The 25,880-nt window shown below is 42.7% G+C and overlaps 1 protein-coding gene across 2 annotated transcripts in view; it reads right to left on the reverse strand.

Annotated features, from left to right (window-relative positions):
* Window positions 1-1,542: 1,542 nt before the first annotated feature.
* The window catches only part of LOC141139707 (uncharacterized), a 352,695-nt gene continuing 328,357 nt past the window's right edge, over window positions 1,543-25,880 (reverse strand). The window contains exons 8-9 of one of the 2 annotated variants that reach the window (XM_073626088.1): window positions 18,624-18,738; window positions 1,555-2,657 (exon numbers count right to left, since the gene is read on the reverse strand). In XM_073626088.1, the coding sequence (XP_073482189.1) occupies window positions 2,538-2,657; window positions 18,624-18,738 (235 nt within the window). In that variant the 3' untranslated portion in view covers window positions 1,555-2,537. Of the gene's footprint in view, window positions 2,658-18,623; window positions 18,739-25,880 lie in introns of both variants that reach the window. The other variant, XM_073626089.1, reaches the window with a different exon arrangement.

Consider the following 25,880-nt stretch of genomic DNA (forward strand, 5'->3'; position numbering starts at 1 on the left):
TGCAAAAGATGTTGGTTGTTCCCGGTCAGCTGTGTCTAAAATCTGGACCAAGTACAAAATCAAATGGGAAGGTTGTTAAAGGGAGACCACTGGTAGACCAAGGAAGACATCAAAGCGTCAAGATAGAAAACTTAAAGCAATATGACTTGAAAACAGAAAATGCACAACAAAGAAATGAGGAACAATTGGTCAGAAACTGGAATCAATGTCTGTGACTGTTGATTTACATACAGAATAGCCAAACAAAAACCATCACTACCACCTAAACAGAAAAAAACAAGGTTACAGCGGGCTAAAGAAAAACAATCTGGACTGTGTGGATGACTGGATGAAAGTGAAGAAAACATGCAAATTTCCACAATCATTGATGATATGGGTTTGCTTGTTAGTTAAAGGTACAGGGGAGATGAAATTCATTAAATCTTCAATAAATGCACAAGTTTATATTGAGATTTTGAACACTTTTCTTATTCCATCAATTGAAAAGATGTTTAGTGATGATGACATAATTTTTCAGGATGATAATGCATCTTGCAATAGGGCAAAAGCCATGAAAACTTTTATTCAAGAAAGACATATAATGTCAATGGCATGGCCTGCAAACAGTCCGGACCTCAATCCAATTGAAAATCTATGGTGGACATTAAAGAAAATTGCCCATGACAAGGCTCCAACCTGCAAAGCTGATCTGGCAACTGTAATAAGAGAACGTTGGAGCTGGATTGATGTAGAATGCTGTTTGTGAATAGTTAAATCCATGCTTCAGAGAATTTAAGCTGGTATAAAAGCCAGAGGTGGTGCAACGAAGTACTAGTGGTGAACTGTAGTGTCTTTTTTCATGATTCCATAATATTTTACTCAGAATTGAGTGATTACATATTTTTTTCCTCTGCTTGATCTGCAAAAACAGCTGCAATTGACTACAGTTTTCTTTCTTTTTTTTTTTTTTTTTTTAAGGCTACTTTCACACTGAGACGCTTTACAGGTGCTATAGCACTAAAAATAGCGCATGTAAAGCGTCTGTAAAGCGCCTCTCCTCTCACTCCAGTGTCAAAGCCCGAGTGTTTTCACACTGGAGCGGTGCACTGGCAGGACACTAAAAAATGTTCTGCAAGCAGTATCTTTGAGGCGCTGTAGGAAAGCGCCCCTGCCCATTGAAATCAATGCCCATTGAAATCAATGGGCAACACCACTGCTGGGGGGGGCTTTTAACCCTTTTTCAGCTGCTAGCGGGGGTTAAAAGCTCCCCGCTAGTGGCCAAAAAGCATCGCTAAAAATGGCGGAGCTTTATCGCCGACACTTCGGCGCCTCAGCGTGAAAGTGCCCTTAGTGTTTCTTAAAGACAGAAGGTTGGAATGTTAAATGAAAATAGTTTTGAGGAATGTCTGTGATTAGTTTTTTGTTTCTACACAATTAAACAATTGAATGAACATTTTCCAAGAGTGGTGGTTCCATACTTTTTGCCAGGGGTGTTATATATATATAATCACTTTCCAAGAGACCTAATTGCTGTTTTCATTCATTTACTTGTAAAAAATCAATTTTTCACAGATGATGTTTGGAGTAACCTGGCCGTGTGGTCTGCTATCGTGGAAATGAGATTGGGAACCTGGCAAATAGAAGGAGCAATGGAAAGTTAAAACATATCTGCATTTCCCCCAAAAAATAAACATCTGTACTTGTCCCAGCAGCTGTATACAGTATACATGTCAAAATATTGTGTTACAGCATTTTTGCCTGCAACCACCTCTGAGTACATCCTGTCTGAAAAAGTAGCTCCTGTAAAGAGGGTTTGCTCATTCAGCACAATGAAGAGCAGATGCACCACCTCCATACAGCACCCTCTAGTGGTAGCTCATCGCCACACTGCTGGTGCTGAACAGGCATACCCATAACATACCCATAATATCCATAACTGCAAAAATGGATACAAACACAGAGACAAGGCAATAATATTGAAAGCAGGATTTATCTGAAGAAAAGATATCCCTTGATTTTGGCATTTTTCATGGCAGGGAAGAGTATAAATTCATAACGTTTTTTTTAAACACATCTGGAAGTAGATGTCGGTCTGCTTTCTCCAAAATAAGAGCATTTGTGTTTTATTCTACCCTTCTCCAAAAAGAGATATAGGGGTTTATTTACTAAAGGCAAATCCACTTTGCACTACAAGTGCACTGCACGTGGAAGTGCACTTGGAAGTGCAGTCACTGTACATCTGAGGGGGACATACAAGGAAAATAAAAAACAGCAATTTTGCTTGTACATGATTGGATGATAAAATCAGCAGAGCTTCCCCTCAGATCTACAGCGACTGCACTTACAAGTGCACTTTCAAGTGCACTTGCAGTGCACTTGTAGTGCAGAGTGGATTTGCCTTTAGTAAATAAACCCCATACTGTTATGTAGTTTTGTCCCATACTTTGATTGGTAAAAATGTATCATTGTTAACTCCCTATTAGATTGTATAGAATAATGTACATCTTTTCTGTTACATCAAGATGCCAAAGCATTAGAAGAATTTGAATGTTTCTGTTTTAATTCACATGTTTCCTCATCTTGTTAGAATGAAAGTCAGCAGAAATTTTTGGATGTTTTTCAAAAAACTTGGAATCGTCATTTTCCATTTTCATCTGCATTTGAACTGGCTCCTTGCTCTAGAAAAGAAAACAAATGGCATGAAATATGAACCATAGAGGCTGCTGGGAGATGCTCAGGTGCAGTTCATGCAATATTAAACATCTTAAGTGCTACAACTAAACAGAGCAAACAAATAAGTTACTGAACATTCTCCCGCATGGTCGACACCTCTCTCAGTAAAGTTTTATGGAAGTCTTTCTAGTATCCTATGAAGTCATAATGTGTTTTAGTGGGGATCAAGATTTCATTGCACTTACTGGTCATAATGCCAGGTAACAATCATAACAATTTATAAACAGCAAATTCACTATAGCCACTATTAAGTACACAACATAAACAATGGCCGTAGAGGATACAATAATCAGAACTTTTTTTTAATAAACTATAGAGTATAATATGCAGCAAGTAGATATACACATTACGGTGTTAATATTTCATTCCCAATAGCATCTCAAAGTACAGAACTGGAATTCAAATATTTTTTTCTAAGAGTAGCATGTCCGGTAAATGGAGGTTAAAAATGAAAAAGCAATATGACTTGGTTTGCAATAAGTAAATCCGGGAACAAGTCACAAAGACAGCAAGAGCTCATCTTAACTTACAACTTTTAGATCACCATGATAATTGCAGCAATGACTTCATGTAATTGATTAATACATCAACTGACAATCTGGAATGCACTTTGGATAAGAGATACACCCTTCCCATTTGCATAGCACTAATGCATTCCGCTTAATGTTATTTTGTATCCTGATGTCTCTAGATATCTCCTATTTCTGCTTTCATTTCGATCATTTGTTTTCACCTTGATTGAGTTTCTAAATTCAGTAAAGCAAGTATTATTAAATAGAAAACTCATATCTGTAAATCAATTATTTAGTTTTTTATTATTTATGTGCTTTTTTTTTGTTCCCACTAATTTTTGGATAGGTATATAAAGATGATCAGTCTAACATTAATAATCTCATCAATGCATGTTAATGTGTTACACATTTTAAAGGCCAAACTCCAGCAATAGTAATTGAATCATGAAAACATGAATTCATTTTGAAAAGCATATAACAAATAATTTTTAGATAAACATTAGAGTTATGAATTAGTAGTACATAGAGAAAGTGAAACTCTACCATGGTTCCCATTTGATATCTTGGGGTAAATAGTAATCATACATACACTACTAAAGTACTGTGACGCCTGCCTATACGCGCATATGAACTTTAATGGCATCCCAGTTTTGGTCTGTAGGGTTCAATATTGAGTTGGCCCACCCTTTGCAGCTATAACAGCTTCAAATCTTCTGGGAAGGCTGTCCACAAGGTTTAGGAGTGTTTCTATGGGAATGTTTAATCATTCTTCCAGAAGCACGTTTGTTAGGTCAGGCACTGATGTTGGACAAGAAGGCCTGGCTGGCAGTCTCCAATCTAATTCATCCCATAGGTGTTCCATTGGGTTGAGATCAGGAATCTGTGCAGGCCAGTCAAGGTCCACCACCCCAAACACACTCATCCACACTATATTGCCAAAGTATTGGGCCACCCCTCCAAATCATTTGGTGGAGGAGGGATTATGGTGTGTGGTCGCTTTTCAGGGGTTGGGCTTGGCCCCTTAGTTCCAGTGAAGGGAACTCTTAAGACATCAGCATACCAAGGCATTTTGGACAGTTTCATGCTCCCAACTTTGTGGGAACAGTTTGGGGATGGCCCCTTCCTGTTCCACAATGACTGCGCACCAGTGCACAAAGCAAGGTCCATAAAGACATGGATGAGCGATTTTGGGGTGAAGGAACTTGACTGGCCTGCACAGAGTCCTGACTTCGACCCAATAGAACGACTTTGGATGAATTAGGGCGGAGATTGCCAGCCAGGACTTCTCATCCAACATTAGTGTCCAACCTCACAAATGCGCTTTTGGAAGAATAGTCAAACATTCCCATAGACACACTCCTGAACCTTGTGGACAGCCTTCCCAGAAGAGTTGAAGCTGTTATAGCTGCAAAGGGTGGGCCAACTCAATATTGAACCCTACAGACGAAGACTGGGATGTCATTAAAGTACATGTGCGTGTAAAGGCAGGTGTCCCAATACTTTTGATAAGAGTGTAGCTCTGATAGCAGACCAAAAATTAACTTTATTTTTAAGCTTGACGAATTACCACTTGTACGCTCTGTGTTCTACAATTGGTGATTTACTAGCATAATTTGTACCATTATGTACTTGAAAGTCCTTCTCTTTTAATTGTAAGACTCATGGGCGTTACCTTATTTTGATCTGCTGTTGCCATGGTCCTGCACATGTGGTCAGTTATAACCCCAGCCGTTTGATGGCTTGAAATTCCAGTTGAGAGCACAAGCAACAGTGACAGTTTTCATTCACGGCATGCCTTGAATAGAGCTGTTTTGGGAAACAGCTAAATCAATTAGCTTGGCTTTAATACAATGTCTCCTAATTGCTAAGCAGTAGCACCTGTCAGACTTCAAGTGACCTCCTACCCCTGAGATTTCTGCTAAAGTGCCCTGGTGCACTTTTCTTTGTGCTAGTTAAAAATTATTTCAGTGGCTGCAAATTTAACTTGTTGGATTTGTGACAGACCCAATGGGTTCTACAGCTGCCTTAAGTGAATATGGGCTTTTGGGATGTTACTGTACTTTTAAGGAGGAAGGAGCTACCTCCAATGCATGTCTGCTGTCAGTGTTTTTGTTGCTATACATCTTAGGTTGGGAGTTTTCTGCCCAGAGCCAGAGAAGGGAGAAAGAAGAGGAGCCCATGTGACAAGTGACTGGCCAGGAGACCCATGGAAAAAGGGTATGCAGAGTAGACGCTAAGGGTGTAAGTTGGACTTTATAATGAACTATTAAGATTGATGCATCAGCCCAGTTGTGGCTTGACCTATAAAGGAAGCCAGTCTTAAAAGAAATAAAATGTCTGCCTAAAAAACAAAATTAATATTGTGGGTCAGTGACTTGGAAAGTGTTGATGTCATAGGCAGCTAGGTAAAATGCATTTTCAGAAGGAGGTCTGCAATGGCAGTCCCATATTTCTCCCAAAACAAGTTTTCTTTAAACATTTAACTTGTTATCATTATACATGGGAAATGACAATATGATTCAGGTCCAGTTGAGATGTAGAGAATTACTCTGAGACATTGCAGAACATAATTAGGTTTAACTGGAGTCAACACAAGGGTAATGCCCATGTGCAAAACCCAATGCACTAAATGTATTTACATGGGGTATGAATTTGGTTACATTGACTTTATTGTACGAACTACAGGCAGAGAGTGGCTTGTAAATTAATGTTTCTCAAATACTTGCAGCTGATTTGGCAGGATTAAATAATTTCGTCCATGATCCATCTCTTTAGTGTCACATCAGATGACTGATGATTAATTGAAATCACCAGGTGGCTGCATATATTACAGATGCTTTTCAATTGACTGAGGTGACCCAATAGCAATAGGTTAACTCTGAGCTTTCCTATCCTATTTTCCATCTAATTTCAACATATGACTGTCATTTGTTTGTTTATTTCAAGAGGCAGTGAGGTTTCCTCCACAAAATGAGAGAAATACAATGGCAAGTAGATTAAATATAAAAGAGTCTCATTGCCTCTAATATCATTTGCAAGCACACAGTTATAGACAAGTGTGTTCTGCTCGCCAAGATAAACAATGCTAATTGTAACATACTCTGCCAAAAGACTTTAAACCCTACAGAGAATTGCTGCTTACTCTTATTAAAATAGTCTGAATAAAAGCCACTTCTCTGCATACTCGTGTTTAATATAAATATCTTTTTTAGGGAAATGCACACTTCCTGATCAGAAATATCAAGCTGTTTTTTCTCGGGTTAGCATATGTCACTCTCAGATCATATTTGTATCATAAAATATATAAGCGTTTTTCAAGCTTTTTCAAGCTTAACCACTTGCTTACTAGGCACTTAAACCCCCCTCCTATCCAGACCAATTTTCAGCTTTCAGTGCTCTCACACTTTGAATGACAATTACTCAGTCATGCAACACTGTACCCAAATGATTTTTTTGTCCTTTTCTTCATACAAATAGAGCTTTATTTTGGTGGTATTTGATCACCTCTGGGTTTTTTATTTTTTGCGCTATAAATGAAAAAAGACCGAAAATTTTGAAAAAAAACACATTTTTTCTAATTTCTGTGATAAAATTTTGCAAATTCGTAATTTTTCTTCATAAATTTTGGCCACAATTTATACTGCTACATATCTTTGGTAAAAATAACCAAAAATTTGTGGAAATTATTTGGTCTGTGTGAAAGTTTTAGAGTCTACAAGCTATGGTGCAAATCATAAAAAAATTATCACATCTGATGTACTGAGGCCTATCTCATTTCCTGAGACCCTAACAAGCCAGGAAAGTACAAATGCCCCCCAAATAACCCCTTTTTGGAAAGTAGACATTTCAATGTATTTAGTTAGAGGCATGGTGAGTTATTTGAAGTTGTATTTTTTTCCCACAATTCTTTGCAAAATTGAGATTTTTTTTTTTTTTTTTTTTTTCCCCACAAAATTGTCATTGTAATAGCTTATTTCTCTCACATGGCATGTGTATACCACAAATGACACCCCAAAATACATTCTGCTACTCCTCCTGAGTATTACGATACCAAATGTGAGGGACTTTTTCACTGCCTGGCCACATACAGAGGCCCAACATGCATGGAGCACCATCAGGTGTTCTAGGAGCATAAATTACACATCACATTTCTCAACCACCTATTACACTTTTGAAGGCCCTGGAGCACCAGGACAATGGAAACACCCACAAAATGACCCCATTTTGGAAAGCTAACACCCCAACGTATAATCTATGAGGCATAATGAGTCTTTTGAATGGTTTATTTTTTTCCAGAAGTTTTTGGAAAATGTGGAAAAAAATGAAACCGCATTTTTTTTTACACAAAGTTGTCAGTTTATAAGATATTTCCAACACATGGCATTTAGATAGCAAAAATGACACCCCAAAATACATTCTGCTACTCCTCCTGAGTATTACGATACCACATGTGTGGGACTTTTTCACTGCCTGGCCACATACAGAGGCCCAACATGCATGGAGCACCATCAGGTGTTCTAGGAGCATAAATTACACATCACATTTCTCAACCACCTGTTACACCTTTGAAGGCCCTGGAGCACCAGGACAATGGAAACACCCACAAAATGACCCCATTTTGGAAAGCTAACACCTCAACGTATAATCTATGCGGCATAATGAGTCTTTTGAATGGTTTATTTTTTTCCAGAAGTTTTTGGAAAATGTGGAAAAAAATGAAACCGCATTTTTTTTTACACAAAGTTGTCCGTTTATAAGATATTTCCAACACATGGCATTTAGATAGCAAAAATGACACCCCAAAATACATTCTGCTACTCCTCCTGAGTATTACGATACCACATGTGTGGGACTTTTTCACTGCCTGGCCACATACAGAGGCCCAACATGCATGGAGCACCATCAGGTGTTCTAGGAGCATAAATTACACATCACATTTCTCAACCACCTGTTACACCTTTGAAGGCCCTGGAGCACCAGGACAATGGAAACACCCACAAAATGACCCCATTTTGGAAAGCTAACACCCCAACGTATAATCTATGTGGCATAATGAGTCTTTTGAATGGTTTATTTTTTTCCAGAAGTTTTTGGAAAATGTGGAAAAAAATGAAAACACATTTTTTTTTACACAAAGTTGTCCGTTTATAAGATATTTCCAACACATGGCATTTAGATAGCAAAAATGACACCCCAAAATACATTCTGCTACTCCTCCTGAGTATTACGATACCACATGTGTGGGACTTTTTCACTGCCTGGCCACATACAGAGGCCCAACATGCATGGAGCACCATCAGGTGTTCTAGGAGCATAAATTACACATCACATTTCTCAACCACCTATTACACTTTTGAAGGCCCTGGAGCACCAGGACAATGGAAACACCCACAAAATGACCTAATTTTGGAAAGCTAACACCCCAACGTATAATCTATGAGGCATAATGAGTCTTTTGAATGGTTTATTTTTTTCCAGAAGTTTTTGGAAAATGTGGAAAAAAATGAAAACACATTTTTTTTTACACAAAGTTGTCCGTTTATAAGATATTTCCAACACATAGCATTTAGATAGCAAAAATGACACCCCAAAATACATTCTGCTACTCCTCCTGAGTATTACGATACCACATGTGTGGGACTTTTTCACTGCCTGGCCACATACAGAGGCCCAACATGCATGGAGCACCATCAGGTGTTCTAGGAGCATAAATTACACATCACATTTCTCAACCACCTGTTACACCTTTGAAGGCCCTGGAGCACCAGGACAATGGAAACACCCACAAAATGACCCCATTTTGGAAAGCTAACACCCCAACGTATAATCTATGCGGCATAATGAGTCTTTTGAATGGTTTATTTTTTTCCAGAAGTTTTTGGAAAATGTGGAAAAAAATGAAAACACATTTTTTTTTACACAAAGTTGTCCGTTTATAAGATATTTCCAACACATAGCATTTAGATAGCAAAAATGACACCCCAAAATACATTCTGCTACTCCTCCTGAGTATTACGATACCACATGTGTGGGACTTTTTCACTGCCTGGCCACATACAGAGGCCAAACATGCAAGGAACACCGTCAGGTGTTCCAGGGACACATAGCATGCACATACCAAGAATTACACCCCAAAATACATTATGCTGAGCAAAGCGTAAACAAAAAAGATTACCTGTGGTTGTAGTAGCGCAGTTGTACGCAGGAGGAAAGCACTGGTCCAGGCAGCAGGCAGGGACTTGGTCAGCAGCGGCGAACACAATTGTCCAGGCAGCAGGCAGGGTTACTGTCCATATAAAGTCCAGGGTCAGTGCAGGCAGAGATATTGTCCGCAGTGCCAAAAATATTGGTCCTGGTAGTAGGCAGGTCCATGTGGTGTGGTCAGTGCAACAGGCAGAGGCGTGACGGCAGTAAGTCCTACAGGCAGAAGTAGGGCCTCGTTCAGGACAGAATGGGGACAGGGGTAGAGGCTTCTCCCACCCAAATCTCTTTGAAGCCTCCGAGTCTCCAGACCCTAATCTAGGATTGAGAAAACAAAATAAATTGTTTTCTTCATCCAGAAAAACAATTCTGGAGCCCCTCACATATGTGAGACCCCTGTGTTGAATCCCACTAGTCCAGTTGCAGGGTACAAGATCAGTCCAAGAGGCAGGCAAATATCATGGTCAAACAGTCCAAGGTCAGTTCCAGATCAGGCAGAGGTATGTACAGAATCGTTGGGCAGAAGCATGGTCGAATAACAGTCCAGGGTCAGTTCCAGATCAGGCAGAGGTATGTGCAGAATCGTTGGGCAGAAGCATGGTCGAATAACAGTCCAGGGTCAGTTCCAGATCAGGCAGAGGTATGTGCAGAATCGTTAGGCAAAAGCGTGGTCAAATAACAAGCCAGGGTCAGTTACAGAGGAGGCAGTGGCATAAGGGGTGTGAGGGTAAATTGCAGGAACGGAGGCTTACGTTTACCATACTTTACTAATAATTTACTAAAGTATGGTAACGACGAAAACATTCACCTACGCAGAGGCCTGGTTCAGAAGGACATTGTGCACAATAATAAGATGTGTCTCTTCTGAATCCAGCTCTGGTACACACTTTACATTTTTTTTGCCGTCGTTGGCCTGTTGGTTTGGGAGGGATCTTATCTGGGAAGTGGCGTTCGGAGAGTCGACTTAGAACATCAGATCGGATATTTTCTGGGGGGCCGTTCGGGAATGTAAGGGCAGTGAAAACGTCTTCCTGGTAGCCAAGGAAGCGTTTGGGGTTTTGGGTGGAGTTTCGATAAATGACATAAGAATTGTAGATGGCCAAATTAAAAAAATAAATTGCGACTTTCTTATACCAATGGTATGTCCGTCTTGTGGCAAGGTACGGTTCCAGCATCTGGTCATTCAAGTCGACTCCCCCCATAAACAAATTATAGTCAAAGACACATTTAGGTTTCTGTATGGGGCCATTTCTTCTGGGGACTTCCATGAAGGTATCATCGTGGATTGAAGACAACATGTATACATCTCTTTTGTCTCTCCACTTCACTGCCAAAATCTCGTTGTTTCGTAGACTCGCCGTTTCTCCTTTTCTCAATTTTTTATTGACCAGACTTTGAGGAAAGCCCTTCCGGTTCTTTTTGATGGTACCACATGCAGGCGTCTTCATCCGATGCAGGTTGTGGAAAAGGGGCAGAGATGTGTAGAAGTTATCTACGTACAGGTGGTAGCCTTTCTCCAGTAGGGGGTATGTGAGATCCCAAACAATCTTCCCGCTTGATCCCAAGTAGTCTGGGCAATTAGGGGGTTGCAGCTGGGTGTCCTTCCCTTCGTACACTTTGAAGGCATACAAGTAACCTGTGACTCGGTCACATAATTTGTATACCTTCACCCCATAGCGTGCCCTTTTACTGGGAATATATTGCTTCATCTTAAGCCTGCCACTAAACTTAAGAAGGGACTCATCCACACATATGTTTTTGTCTGGGGTAAACAGCAAGGGGAATAGTGCAGAAAAATAATTTAAAAGTGGCCGAATTTTGAAAAGTCTATCATAGTTTGGGTCATTTCGGGGAGGGCACTGGGTATTGTCGTTGAAATGAAGAAACCTCAATATCATGAGGTATCTGTTTCTGGGCATCACCTTGGAGTATATTGGCAGGTGTTGGAGGGGGCGGGTTGACCAATAGGACAGCAAAGTGTTTTTTTTCGTGAGTCCCATGTTAAATGTGAGCCCTAAAAAAACCTTCAACTCCACCACCGTTAGGTCTCTCCATTCGTAGGGACGGGCATAGTAGGATGTTGGATTATTTGCAATGAATTGATGTGCATAAAGGTTGCACTGGGCCACAATACTTGACAGCATGTCCTCGGTAAAAAATAAATTAAAAAAATCTATTGGGGAAAAATTCTCCGTGTTCACCTGGACTCCTGGCTGGGCAGTGAAAGGGGGAATGTTGGCTTCTCCTGAATTAGGAGGAAGCCACAAGGGGTTCTGCAGGGCATAGGGAAGGCTGGCTTGGGTCCTTGGCCTTTCTTGCCGAGGCACTGCGGTGCTGGTGGACGGGACTGCCGTGCTGGTGGACGGGACTGCCATGCTGATGGACGGGACTGCCGTGCTGATGGACGGGACTGCCGTGCTGGTGGACGGGACTGCCGTGCTGGTGGACGGGACTGCCGTGCTGGTGGACGGGACTGCCGTGCTGGTGGACGGGACTGCCGTGCTAGTAGATGCCACTGCCTCCCCACCAGAACGCCTTCGTTTGGCGGGCCGAATCTCTTCCTCCTCTGAGTCACTCAGTGTTTCACTACTGAGGACTGGCTCATAAGTTATGTCCGACTCGGAATCAGAAAGGGAATCTGAAAAAGAGAGCTCCCCGTTGCTCTCGTCGGCCTGGGACAGTATTTGGTACGCCTCCTCGGCGGAAAAGCTTCTTTTGGCCATGGTTGCTAAGCCTGCACTGATGAGGCGGCACTGATGAGCACAGATGGGCACTGAGGTGGCACAGAGGGGCACTGATGAGGTGGAACAGATGTGCACTAATGAGGTGGACAGATGTGCAGATGTGCACTGATGAGGTGGCACAGGTGGGCACTGATGAGGCGGCACAGGTGGGCACTGATGAGGCGGCACAGGTGGGCACTGATGAGGCGGCACAGGTGGGCACTGATGAGGCGGCACAGGTGGGCACTGACGAGGTGGAACAGATGTGCACTGAGATTGCACAGATGTGCACTTATGAGGTGGAACAGATGTGCAGATGTGCACTGATGAGGTGGCACAGGTGGGCACTGATGAGGCGGCACAGGTGGGCACTGATGAGGCGGCACAGGTGGGCACTGATGAGGCGGCACAGGTGGGCACTGATGAGGCGGCACAGGTGGGCACTGACGAGGTGGAACAGATGTGCACTGAGATTGCACAGATGTGCACTTATGAGGTGGCACAGCTGGGCACTGATGGGACGGCACAGATGGGGCGGCACAGATGGGGCGGCACAGATGGAGCGGCACAGATGGAGCGGCACAGATGGGCACTGATGAGGCGGCACAGATGTGCACTGAGGCAGCACAGATGTGCACTGAGGCAGCACAGATGTGCACTGATTGGCACAGGTGGGCACTGAGGTGGCACAGGTGGGCACTGATGAGGTGGCACAGGTGGGCACTGATGAGGTGGCACAGGTGGGCACTGATGAGGTGACACAGGTGGTCACTGATTGTGCAGATGTGCAGCTGGACACTAATCACCGCTGGGCAGACAGGTGGACACCGATTGGCACAGGTGGGCACCGATTGGCACAGGTGGGCACCGATTGGCACAGGTGGGCACCGATTGGCACAGGTGGGCACTGATTTGGCACAGGTGGGCACCGATTGGCACTGTACTGATGCGGCACTGTACTGATGGGGCACTGTGTTGATGGGGCACTGTATTGATGGGGCACTGTGTTGATGGGCACTGTATTGATGGGCACTGTGGGCACTGTAGGCACAGTAAATGTTAATACAGACTCACAGATCGCTGACAGTTTCTCTCTCTCCTCACACGCTGTCTCTGTGTGAGGAGAGAGAACCGGCAATGAGAGATGATCTCAATTGTTTACATTGTAGATCATCTCTCATTGGAGGCAGCGATCGCGCTGTAAACGGCCGCTGTGATTGGCCGTTTACAGCGATCTGTGATTGGCTGTGTCCAAGGGACACGGCCAACACAGAATTTCCCCGTTGCGCGCTCGTGAGCGCGCACGGGGAGCGAGGAAAGGGGAGGCCGTCATATGACGTCCTCCCGGGAATTGACATCCGCGCTGAAGCCGTCATTCGGCTACGGCCGGATGTCAGGTGGTTAACATATCTCTAATCTTAAAAACACATAATATGAAAGTTACAGCAACCCATTACATGAGATAATTTAGACCAATTAAAGGCAAACTCTAATTGGCTGTAACAGGTTACTGCACTTTGCTCATAACTGTTTTGCAAGCGGTTGTAAACTTCAGGCATAAAATATGAACAAAGGATATCCCTCTATAGTGTGTACTTGTCTCCATTAAAGTGGTTGTAATCTTATAGAAGTAATTCACTACCAGCCCCCTCTCTTGTATTCAGCTATAGCACACAGTGTAAGTATTTTTTTTAAACAATGCTTCTAAATACCTTTTTTCAGATATCTTCAGGCCGGTCACGTGACTCCTGGATGCTCTCATCCTTCAATCCAGGGCTACTGCGGGGGAAGTCAAGATCGTCTTCTGACGTCAGCCAGGAAGGTCATATGACCACTGTGCTGGGTGCTCAGCCCCTCCCGCTGTAGCCCTGGATTGGAGGAGGAGAGTGGCCAGGAGTCACATGACCGGCCTGATGATATGTAAAAAAAAGGTGTTTAGAGGCATTGTTTTAAAAGAACACTTACACTGTGTGGTATGGCTGCATACAAGAGAGGGACTGGCAGTGACATTATTTAGACTTTTCTAGTAATAGCGGGGGGGCGGATACGGCTCACACAGACACAGGAGCTGACAGGCAGGGAAGGAGGGGGAGAGAGTTACAACCACTTTAAGAGCACTAAGTGTCATTTTTGTCTGCCGCCCGGTTCCTCTGCTATCTGCATGAATCACTCCCGGCAAGTTTTCCTGACACCAAGAGAAAAATGGTGACAGGGAGGGACCTCCAGCAATTGACAGCCTCAGCTCTTTTCCTGTGTGAAGGGGGTGTGTCCCTTCCCTCCAATCAGCTCTCTGAGCTCTTCTCACTGAGTGTGACTTCACCTTTCCGCCCCCTGTTTTCTGAACTCTCAGATAAGCTTTAAATATGCAGCACTTTGAAAGGATGTAGAGGAGGCAGGATTGCAGATAGATAGTTGAAACATATGTAGGAGGATTTGTTTCATCTCTGTGTATCACCTGAGGCCAGTCACTTCACTGGGTATACGGAAGGGTTTACAGTGGACTTAGAAAAAAACTTTGGCAAAAAAATTATAAAATATAATCATCTCTCTCCCTGGTTCTGGCCACACCGCCAAGAGGAGAGTGATGTAACACTCCTTCTGGCAAAATACGAAGTAGCCAAAATCTCACAAGAAGACACTTTTTGCACTATGCTGTAAAGTACTAGAGTTTTGCAATGGGGGGGGGCACATTCAATAAGCAGACTTTGCTTCTAGTGTAAGGTCTTTAAAGACCCACTATAGCAACAAAAAAAAAACAATCAGGGCATTCAAAATGGCCCTAGCACCACTTTTCTGGTAGTAGTTCCCTTAAGAACTACCTGCACCTAATTCAGACAAGCATTTGCACCAATGTTTGGAACATAACCGACACGGCATCAAATTCAGGTCATTTTCACTACCGCCAAACCTATTGCTATGGCAGCGACAAATTCTTAAAGAATTACTTTATTCAGGAAATTATCAGCAATTGAAGTAATTCCAAAAGGTTATTGTTTTTAAAATAACAAACATGGTATACTTACCTGCCCTGTGTAATAGTTTTGCACAGAGTAGCCCCAATCCTCCACTTCTGGGGTCCCCCACCGACGCTCCTGGCTCCTCATCCTTCTTTCCAAGTGCCCAATAGGGGCACTCATGGGGGCTTGATCCCAGTGGCGGCCTGTGGTTATTTGTGGCGGCAAACAGCACCACCCCCAGGTCGGTTGGTCGGGTCTGGAGCACTTACCCCATCTATGGTGGGCAGCACTTCTCCCGGGCTTCCCTGATGGCTTCCTCTGCTTCTCCAGGGGCTTCACTGATGGCTTCCCCTGCTTCTCCTGGGCTTCACCAGCGGCTTCCCCTGCTCGGCAGCGGCGGCTTCCCCTTCCCCTGCTCTCCTCGGGCATCATGCCGGCTTCTGTTTCCTCCCTCCTCTTCGGGGGCCAATTGGGACACTTTTCTCTTTTCAGGCCAATCGGAAAATGTATCTCAAACCTACTTCTGATTGGCCGGATTGAGGATCAGTGTTTCAATAGCGAATATTCATTTGCTGTTGTAACACCTGGGTGTGCTCATATCGCAATGCTCTGCGCCCCAAGCCCACCCTAATTTGAAGCCTATTAGAGCCTCTGGCTTTAATCAGGTGCTTAAAAAAAAAAAAAAACAGCCGCTGTAACTCATGCGCCCAGTGTCCTGAAAGGGGCCGGACACATGAATAGGGGGTGGTGGCCGTGGATAGATGGGGTGGCGCCAGGGCGCCCCTATGGGACGGGCCACCACTGCTTGATCCTGAGCCAGGCTCTCTGTGTTCATTGACACACAGAGCGCAGCTCGACCGCACCCCCACTCTGTCCTCATAGGCTGTGATTGACAGCACCAGGAGCCAATGGATCCTGCTGCTGTTTCCATGTCCAGTGAGGAGAGAGCCACTGCTCCATGGCACAGTGCTGGATTGAGATCAAGCTCAAGTAAATATTTAGGGGAGGCTGGGGAAGGGCTGAACATGGAAAGTTTTCTTGCCTTAATGCAGAGAATTCATTAAGGTAAAAAAACTTCTGCCTTTACAACCACTTTAAAACCAACTCTGAGCTGGTGTACAGTGGTACTCTAGCACTCAAAGGGGGCAGTGTTTGTGCTGGGAAGCTGTCAAGTCTGTGGTAGATTCCCGCTCAGTTCTGTATCCTCTGCTGCATTTAGCTTTCGACTGGAAGATTTCATGCCCGAAAGCTAAATCTAAACAATACAGTGGGGACACAGCTGATGTCAATGCCCATATTTAGTAAATGACTTGTCACTGGGTGGATAGGCCTGATTGAGAACTCAGAGACTAGTTCCCCATCAGGTCTGCTACAATTTTGAGTGACAGTGCATAGCAGTGGGTGGATTAGAAAGCCTCCATTGGTCCTAGTTGCGGCTATGGATCTGCTCACTGCTGTGTGCTGCCAATCAAAAGTAAAGTAGACCTGATGGAAAACTAGTTTCTCAGTTCCCCATTTGGCTCTGCCCACCCTTAGTATAAAAATCCCTGGCCGTGTGCCTGTCAGTGTGGACATTCCTTTCCCAGTGCAGACATGGACACTTTCGGGAGTGCGCCTGACAGAGTTCAAAAGGGTGCCTAAAACACTTTTTATGAATCCCCCCCAATTGTATTCTGGTAATTGCATGTGGCCAATCACAATTTTCAGTAAAAGAAATCCTTTTTATCCTTATTTCACTTAAATTTTTCACCACGTGGGACCAAACTGTTTAGCAAAGTAATAGTTACAGGGGCTGGGACAAATTATATTACCCTGACAGGGGTGCTTACTATTCAGTCATTTTTTTTTATATGACTTGGACCTTTTTTTAAAGAAAAAAATATAATTTTAATAGTTAGTTAGAGTTAAGCTTAATGTTAATATACAATAAAGGGGAACTTCACTGCATCTTAGCACCACAAACAAAAAACACTATTTATTAATTTTTAATAATTCAAAGCAAACTCGCCCACCCATCCATGTCTCCACGCTTTATTTTGCTGAGAAATCGCTTTGAAAAACACCCCCTAGTATTTCTAGCCATTGCTATCTTGATTAAGGGGAGATGATTCACGTAGCAATGTTTCTTAATTTTTCTTAATGTGATTAAGAGAGTGAAGTTCCGCTTATAAAAATACATGTCCATATACATCCCGACCAATTTGGATGGTGGGTGAACAAGGGACTATACCATATAGGCGACTTTTTGGACCACAGAGGAATACGTCCCTCTTCACATTTTGCGGACAGCTTGGAGATTCCTCCCACGGAGAATTTCCACTTACAATTAATTTTTCACTTTCTTAATTCATTACAAAAGGTGCCGCTGATCAACAGTACGCGCCATGTTTGAAAACAGGTGTGTGTAGGATGCGGCTCTCCGGGGCGGGGTGTCTCAATGCTCTATAGATAGTTCACCAGCCCCCTGACTAAATTGTTTTACCAGGTGGCATGGGAGAGGGACCTGGACATAGCCCCTGAGGCAGAGGACTGGCGCAAATGGAGTTCAAGAATCCATAAGGGTATCCTCAATGATGCCCTGATTGAGGCAGGATACAAAGTACATGCTAGATGGTACCTAGTGCTGGAGCGTCTGTCTAAAATGTATCTTGGAGCTTCACCCTTTTGCTTCAGGGGTTTTGGCCAGATGGGCACAACACTACACATATGGTAGACATGCCCCATGATTTGCCGCTTTTGAGGGTTCATTCATTTATATTTTCGGTCACAATGGTTAATATCATTAAAGATGCTAGGGTTGCTTTTTTGAATAAACCAGTGGAAAATGTACCCTGACATACCCAGACACTGATTCGTTTGATGTTCATTGCGGCAAAAATTGCCATTGCTACAGCATGGAAACATCCTGGTATAGATATGGCAATAATGAAATGCAAGCTTACTTGGATCATGTTGAATGAAAAAATAGTGCGTGTTCTGTGCGACAATCAATCCCTATACGATATATGTGGCATGCAGTAGGACGTTACTCCTAGCAGCAAAGATCCTGAGAATCCTCCTGGTTGCACCAGCATCCTCGCTCGTATCTGTTCTGGGGACACCTATCATGCTGCCACCACATCTCAGCTTCCCCTGGCTGGTGCCATTTTGGTGCCGAAATGTCCAGAAGAGGACAAATCAGAAGCATGGCTCTTGGCATCCCCTTGGCCAAGATGGCAGCTCAGCGCCTCTTTGCCAAAACCCAAGCTAAGGACCCTTTGCTGCTCTTTCAGGCAGAATAGATCAAATTGTTACAGCACTATTCTTTATATCTAACGGTTATATTGAACCTTTGGGTATAAAAAATAGTGCTTTAACAATTTGATCTATTCTTCCTGAAAGAGCAGCGAAGGGTATCATAATTTTTGTCATAACAGTGACATTAAAGTTGATCATGAAGCCAGAATCTAATTATTCTGTGGTTTGGTAATAAACTCCATCTGGTTTATTTCTTTTCCATCCATACAGGCTATTCATACCTGATCCTGCTTCCTTTGGTGATCCACTCCACACTGTGCAAGGAATGACACACCAGGCTGACTTTTAGAAATGAATAGCCCATATTTCTGAAAGGCTTGAGAATCAAGGCAGCTCCTAGAAACACATAAAAACACAGAAATATTGTATAACTGGGAATTATATATCTTCAGCACAGATACGTTCATAGTCTATTACCATCTGCTGTGTAAATAGCCCAGTGGTGTAAGGTTAATAATGAGTTGCTAGGGTATGAATGTAATTATGCATGGTGGTATCTTGGTTATCCACTGAAGCCACCACAGTTCTCTGAATTGTAAAATTCTCTCTTGGGCTGTATGCTGTATGTGAAGACACTGGAAGTGGGTAACTTGAAGGTGCTAATAAAGAGAAAAAAGCTTAAATCTAATGCAGCCACCACATCCAAGAACTGGTATGCTACAATTTATTAATTTTGTCTGTTTGGACTGGATACATTTTATTATTTGGACATTTTTGTTATGATAATATTAATTGTATTTTTGCTATTGAGGTTTGCTATAGTTGGCTACTGTAATATAAGTTTGTTACTCATTTATAATATTTACCTGTTACTGTTCAATTTCTTCTAATTTAACTAGGCAAATAATATAATAGATTTTGTTAAGAGTAATCTTTAGGGGAGTACTCTTTTTTCAGTAAATAGTTTCCTACACAAAATAAGAAATATTTTTATAACTTATGTTATATATTATGCACGTCATTTGCATTCTGCATATTTATGAAATTCAATTAAAGATGAAAGTTGCCAAGATCAATGTGTATAAATTTACTTACACCATTTTGAAAGTGGCCAATGATTCTTTTAAGTTGAAACAATAATATGTAAAAATGGCCAGTCAATGTGAAACTTACAAAGGTGATTTCTGTTCAATAAAGTTCTGGCCTAAGGTTTGCAAAAATTACCATAATATATAAATAAGTTCTACAGGGAGTAAATTGTAACACTTCAATGCATACTCTTCAGGCAATAAGTTCTATATTGCATTTTAAGGCGAAAGAAATGTTAATTGTTCACCCTGTTTGTTAATGGTAAATACCAATAAAATCTGAACTGAACTCTTTTATTTAAAAAAAAAAAGGCTCAGGAGGCATGGGCTACCTGATGGATGTCTCTGATTTTCACCCTGGCATTCATGCTGTGCATCAGCCTTCCATGCTACCTAAATCACTATAGTTATTGATATCCTTATTTCCTGAACATGACTCTGAGCCTGAAAAAAGGTCAAGACTTCTCTGGTTGAAGACTTACCGTCTGGCTAACCCATTATGGCCTGTTCCACACAGGATTGACCTTTAAAAGTTGCACATCACTGAATCAACCAGGTGGAGGTTGCATTTCCACCCAAAAGCCATTTGAAACTGGAAATGATAGAATTGGGTTAAATTGCCATTATACTCAGTCAGGGAAAAATCACTCTTAAAATTCCACTTCCCAGCCTGCTTATACTTACCTTTGTCATGCTCTCCTGTGTCTCCCCAGTAGGCTAAGTGACACTCTTTAAAGTGATATTAAAGGTTCACATTTATTTTTTCTTAAATAACAAACATGTTACTCTTACCTGCTCTGAGTAATGGTTTTGCACAGATCAGCCCCGTTCCTCCTCTTCTTGGGTCCCCCGCCAGTGCTTTTGGTTGTTTCCCTCTCCGAGTGCCCCCCCCCCCCCCCAAAACCTGCCGGCTTGATCCTGAGCCTCACTGTGTGCATCTATTAACACAAATTGAGTGGCTCGGCCCCGCCCACACTCCCTCCTCACTGGATTTGATTGCCAGCACTGTGAGCCAATGGCTTTCGCTGCTTTCACACAGCCCAGTGAGGAGGGAAAGAGGGAACACAGCGCTGGACTGAGATTGGGCTCAGATAAGAATTGGGGGCAGCTGCAGGTAAAAGTTTAAAAAAAAAAAAAGACTTTTAGAAACACTTTAAGATAAACTGAATGACTAATGTTAACACCATGGCATTTCTCTGACTGGGCTTTTCTTAAATACAATATAGGGAAAATAATCACCGGTAGATGTATTCGTCCATTGCTGATTTTAGTTATTGAGATATACTGTAAATAGTTTTCTATAAAAAGGGAAAACAACATGTGGATTAACAGTTGGGCTTTGTGTGTTGGATACTTTGGAGTTCTGTGGTTCCTCCTCAGAAGCAAGCATGTACATGCTATCATGAAGTGCTGGAATGCATATGCAATCTAATTCCAGCTTTAGAATATACTATGGAAACAGGGAAGAGAGCGAAAAAGAGTAAGCTGGAGAGCAACAGATAGCTGGAAAAGAGTGAAAGAGGAAAACAGAGGGCCAACAGACCAAAGTTTAGGACAGAAAGATGGATTGAGTGAAAATGTTGCTTTGACATGTGAACTATAACCCCTCAACATAGAACTATTCAAAATGATTTCCCTTATTATAGTCTTCCAGTTGTCACAGAGCTGACTATCACTAAAACTAAAACAAGGTTGAGAAATAAATATTGTAATTTACTGTTCAGGTACAGATTTGGACATGCAGCTATAGCTAGTCATCAAAAAAACGAAACAAAGAGTAAAATACTTCTCTGGAATTAAAGTCCCATACAGAGGTTGGATTATTCTGTTTGATATTGATGTGGAAAAAACATTTTTTTTCTATGCTTCATTAGTAGAGAGAGGCAATACTGTTCCTCATTGGCCAAAAAGTTGATTGACTAATTGGAAACAAAACAGTATCTAACTGACTCTACAATACTCAGTCAAAGAATCTAAGCTACTGAGCAATAGCTTCCTAAATGTGGGATGTTTGTTTGCAGGCTGGATTACTAAAGGAGCACAGGTGAATATGGCGTGTTTACTGTATGAGATAAACAACTTGTCGCGCTATCTGTAATAATGTGAAAACAAAATATTCAATAAAATAATAGTGAAGTCCAAATGAAAAAATTGTATGGTCCAATACGTATAAAAATAAAAGTGCAAATATTGTGACAGTCCCAATAATATGCGGGACTACTGCTGTGCTATTAAAAATATTGGGTTGCATAAAAGAATTTGGACCACCATGTGGACCATCATCACCGTTAGAAATGGACTCTTACCAGAACAGATAGACCCTATTATAGAGTCAAATCAGCCTGTAAATGACAATCCCATCATAGAGGGGTTCAACACACACCACTTGGCTGGAATCCTGTAATATCTCCCAGTCTCCAGTATATACAGTATTAGGTCAGTGTCATTCATATATTTCACAAAATCTGCTCTGAAGGTTAGAAATCACTTCCCAGCTGGTGAATTCAAGTTTTCAGTCAAGGCACTTTGTTGATGGTGAGAGGTTTCATCATCAGATGGCACTGCATTGTATTTGATAAATCTGTGTCCCAGAAGACTGCAATCAATTATGAAGTACTGGATCCCCTACGCAGGCTGCAGGCTCCCCATTCTTACAACATAAACAAGTGTTTGCTGTATGAGCCCCTAGCTGTGGTCCAGAAATGCGCTTGGGAAAGTATAAAGGGCTAAATATTGTGGAGCTAAGTTTAGGACATATGCATGTGATATTCTGCATGAAGATATACTGGTTAATTCATAAAGAAAATTCCCTTGTTACTCCATATGACAAATGTTTGTGCAGGCAACAGATCAATGTATCAGTTGTAATCAGGTACATGAATTTGTTGCGTGGAGGGGGTCATACTGAGGATGAAATGTTCATTCTGCCTACACTCCTAGGTCACTGCTCGCTCTGCGGTTGATAGTGTCATAGCAATGGAAGACTCCCCAGACTCATTAAATGCCAGCTGATAGATTCCCTGGCCAACCGCTGAAAGTAAATAAAGGGACAGGGATGCCGGCTGATGAGCTATCAGTTGCAATGATGACAGTGGCCGACAGCTTTATACCAATCAGGGAGCCCTGTGCAGGAAGCTTTTATGTTCATAACAGCTTCCCAGGACAAACATTTCATGCACTGGTGGCACTCTGCATGCAACATCAGAACAGAACTGGTTTTAGTTAAACTAGCTAGCTATATTGTGTTGGATTTTTGACTTTTGTGAGACAGTTGTAAGGATCTACATCACAGAAGCTGCATTTTTGTAAGCAGTGAGTAAGAGACAGTTGACATCCAATCCAGCAGGACAGACCTTAAGGCATTTAAAATACAGAAGGTGAAGAAATTATCTGCTGTTCTGTTATATATTTGGAAAATTATTGTTGGTGTGACGAACTACTTGTTGAGGTACTGACAAGTGATATTATTTGCTAATAAAATACAGAGGAGAGCACCATAAGGGCTTTGGCAGTACACCGCTAAATTTACCCTGAGCCAGGAAAAGTCAATTAAAAGCTTACAATTGTTCAGTCTTGACCCTGTTCGGGGACATAATGCATTAGCTAGATGGGCTGGGAGCATGAGGGTGTGGATATGCTGGAGAAGTGGTCCACAGAAAAGTGTGCAAAAGATCTGATCCTAAACAGCATGAGTGGATCTAAGAACACCATAAAGTGGTGTATCTTGAAGCCAAATGATAAAAAAAAAACAATTGAAATACATACAATATATGCCAACACTGCATTATAAATTTACACACACTAGCCACACTGCATAGCCAAAACAGTTAAACTCATATTTGCTATTAAAGCTTTGCAGTTTTCTTTGCCAGCTTTTTCAGTGGGATATTAAGGAACATTATAAAATTGCTGAGAACATCCCTTCTTCTAACAGCTTTTTCGTAAACTGCCTAAAGACCTCCCTGTCCAAACTTGGATACCTAAATACAGTATCTGTTATTAACCACTTCAGCCCCGGAAGATTTGGCTGCTCAATGACCAAGCCATTTTTTGCGATAAAGCACTGCGTCGTTTTAACTGACAATTGCGCGGTCGTGCGACGCTGTACCCAAACAATTGATTTCCTTTTTTTCCCACAAATAGAGCTTTCTTTTGGTGGTATTTGATCACCTCTGCGGTTTTTGTTGTTTGTGCTATAAACAAAAAAAAGAGCGACGATTTTGAAAAAAAGCACAATATTTTTTACTTTTTGCTATAAAAAATATCCCCAAATTTTTTTTAAAAAAGTAATTTTTTTTCTCAGTTTAGGCTGATATGTATTCTTCTACATATTTTTGGTAATAAAAATCGCAATAAGCGTATATTGATTGGTTTGCGCAAAAGTTATAGCATCTACAAAAATAGGGGATAGATTTATGGCATTTTTATTATTTTTTTTTTTACAAGTAATGGTGGCGATTTGTGATTTTTATCGAGACTGCGAGATTATGGTGGACACATCGGACACTTTTGACACATTTTTGGGTCGATTGACAATTATACAGCGACCAGTGCTATAAAAATGCACTGATTACTGTATAAATGTCACTGACAGGGAAGGGGTTAACACTAGGGGGCGATCAAGGGGTTAACTGTGTTCCCTAGTGTGTGTTCTTACTGTAGGGGGAGGGGACTGACTATAGGAGATGAGAGATCGTTGCTCCTTTTTATTAGGAACTAACAATCTGCATCTTCTCTCCTCACAGAACAGGGATTTGTGTGTTTACACACACACGTCCCTGTTCTGCCTCTTGTGCCCGCGATCACAGCCTGCTATCCCACTTAAAGGAGCCGACGTACAGCTACGACGGTTGGCGGGATCGTGCCAGCCTGCCGCGGTATAATGACAGTGGCTGGTTGGCAAGTGGTTAAAAGAGGAGCCACACTGGATCGTAGAGTCTGCTGGTAACGGGGCAGAGAGGTGATTATTTCCAGAGCTGCTTTTTTATTTTGCTAAAGCAGGGGTAGGCAACCTTTTGAGTACAGTATGCCGAAAAATGTTTTCAAAGAAATTGAGCGTGCCGATTTTATAACAAAAAAATGTGAACTTCACACTCTTAATCATGAAAAGGATTTTTTATAAAGTATATGTTGTAAACTACTTTAGTAGTGAGAAATTAACATCCTGCACTCTCACGCCTCAGATCTATCCCAATTCCTGCAACTTCACATCTCAGATCAGCCCCAGTTCATGCATCTTCACACCTCAGATCACCGTCCTCCCTGCAAATCTGTTTCACCACTGTACCCCCCTGCTCATCTGCCACATCTGCCCCACCACTGTACGACCCTGCACATCTGCCACACCACTGTAACCCCCTGTACATCTGCCCCACCACTGTACTACCCTGCACATCTGCCCCACCACTGTAACCCCCTGCACATCTGCCCCACCACTGTAACCTCCTGCACATCTGCCCCATCACTGTACCACCCTGCTCTTCTGTCCCACCAATGTACCACCCTGCTCTTCTGTCCCACCACTGTACTACCCTGCACATCTGCCCCACTACTGTAACCCCCTGCTCATCTGCCCCACCACTGTAACCCCCTGTACATCTTCCAAGCACTGTACCACCCTGCTCATCTGCCCACCAATGTACCCCCTTTCTCATCTGCCCCACCAATGTACCCCCTTTCTCATCTGCTCCACCACTGTAACCCCCTGCACATCTGCCCCACCACTGTAACCCCCTGCAAATCTGCCTCACCACTGTACCACCCTGCTCATCTGTCCCACCACTGTACCACCCTGCTCTTCTGCCCCACCACTGTACCTCCGTGCACATCTGTTCCACCGCCGTACCCCCATACTCTTCTGTTTGACTGTTGAACCATCTTCTCGTCTGGCTTAACACTGAACTTAACTGCTCATCTGCCCTACTATTGTAACCCCCTTTCTCATCTACCCCACCACTGTACCTCCTGCACATCTGTCCCACCACTGTACCCCCTGCTCTTCTGCCCCACTACTGTAACCCCCTGCTCCTGTGTTTCACCGATGTACCTTCTTTCTCCTCTGCACATCTTCCCCACCTCTGTAACCCCCTGCTCATCTGTCCCACCAATGTACCTCCTTTCTCCTCCACTGTACCTCCCACCACTGTACCTCCCAGCAGATCTGCTCCACCACCTTCTTCCCATGCTCTTCTGTCTCACTACTGACTCACCTTCTCATCTGTCCTAACACTGAATCCATCTGCTCATCTGCCCCACCACTGTAACCCGCTTTCTCATCTGCCCCACCAATGTACCTCCTGCACCTCTGTCTCACCTCTGTACCCCCCTGCTCTTCTGCCCCACCTCTGTTTCCCCTGCTCTACTGCCCCACCACTGTAACCCCCTGCTCATCTGTCCCACCAATACACCTCCTTTCACATCTGCCCCACTGCTCTACCCCCTTTCTTTTCT

The sequence above is a fragment of the Aquarana catesbeiana genome, linkage group LG04, assembly GCF_042186555.1.
Source record: "Aquarana catesbeiana isolate 2022-GZ linkage group LG04, ASM4218655v1, whole genome shotgun sequence".
Lineage (NCBI taxonomy): Eukaryota > Metazoa > Chordata > Amphibia > Anura > Ranidae > Aquarana > Aquarana catesbeiana.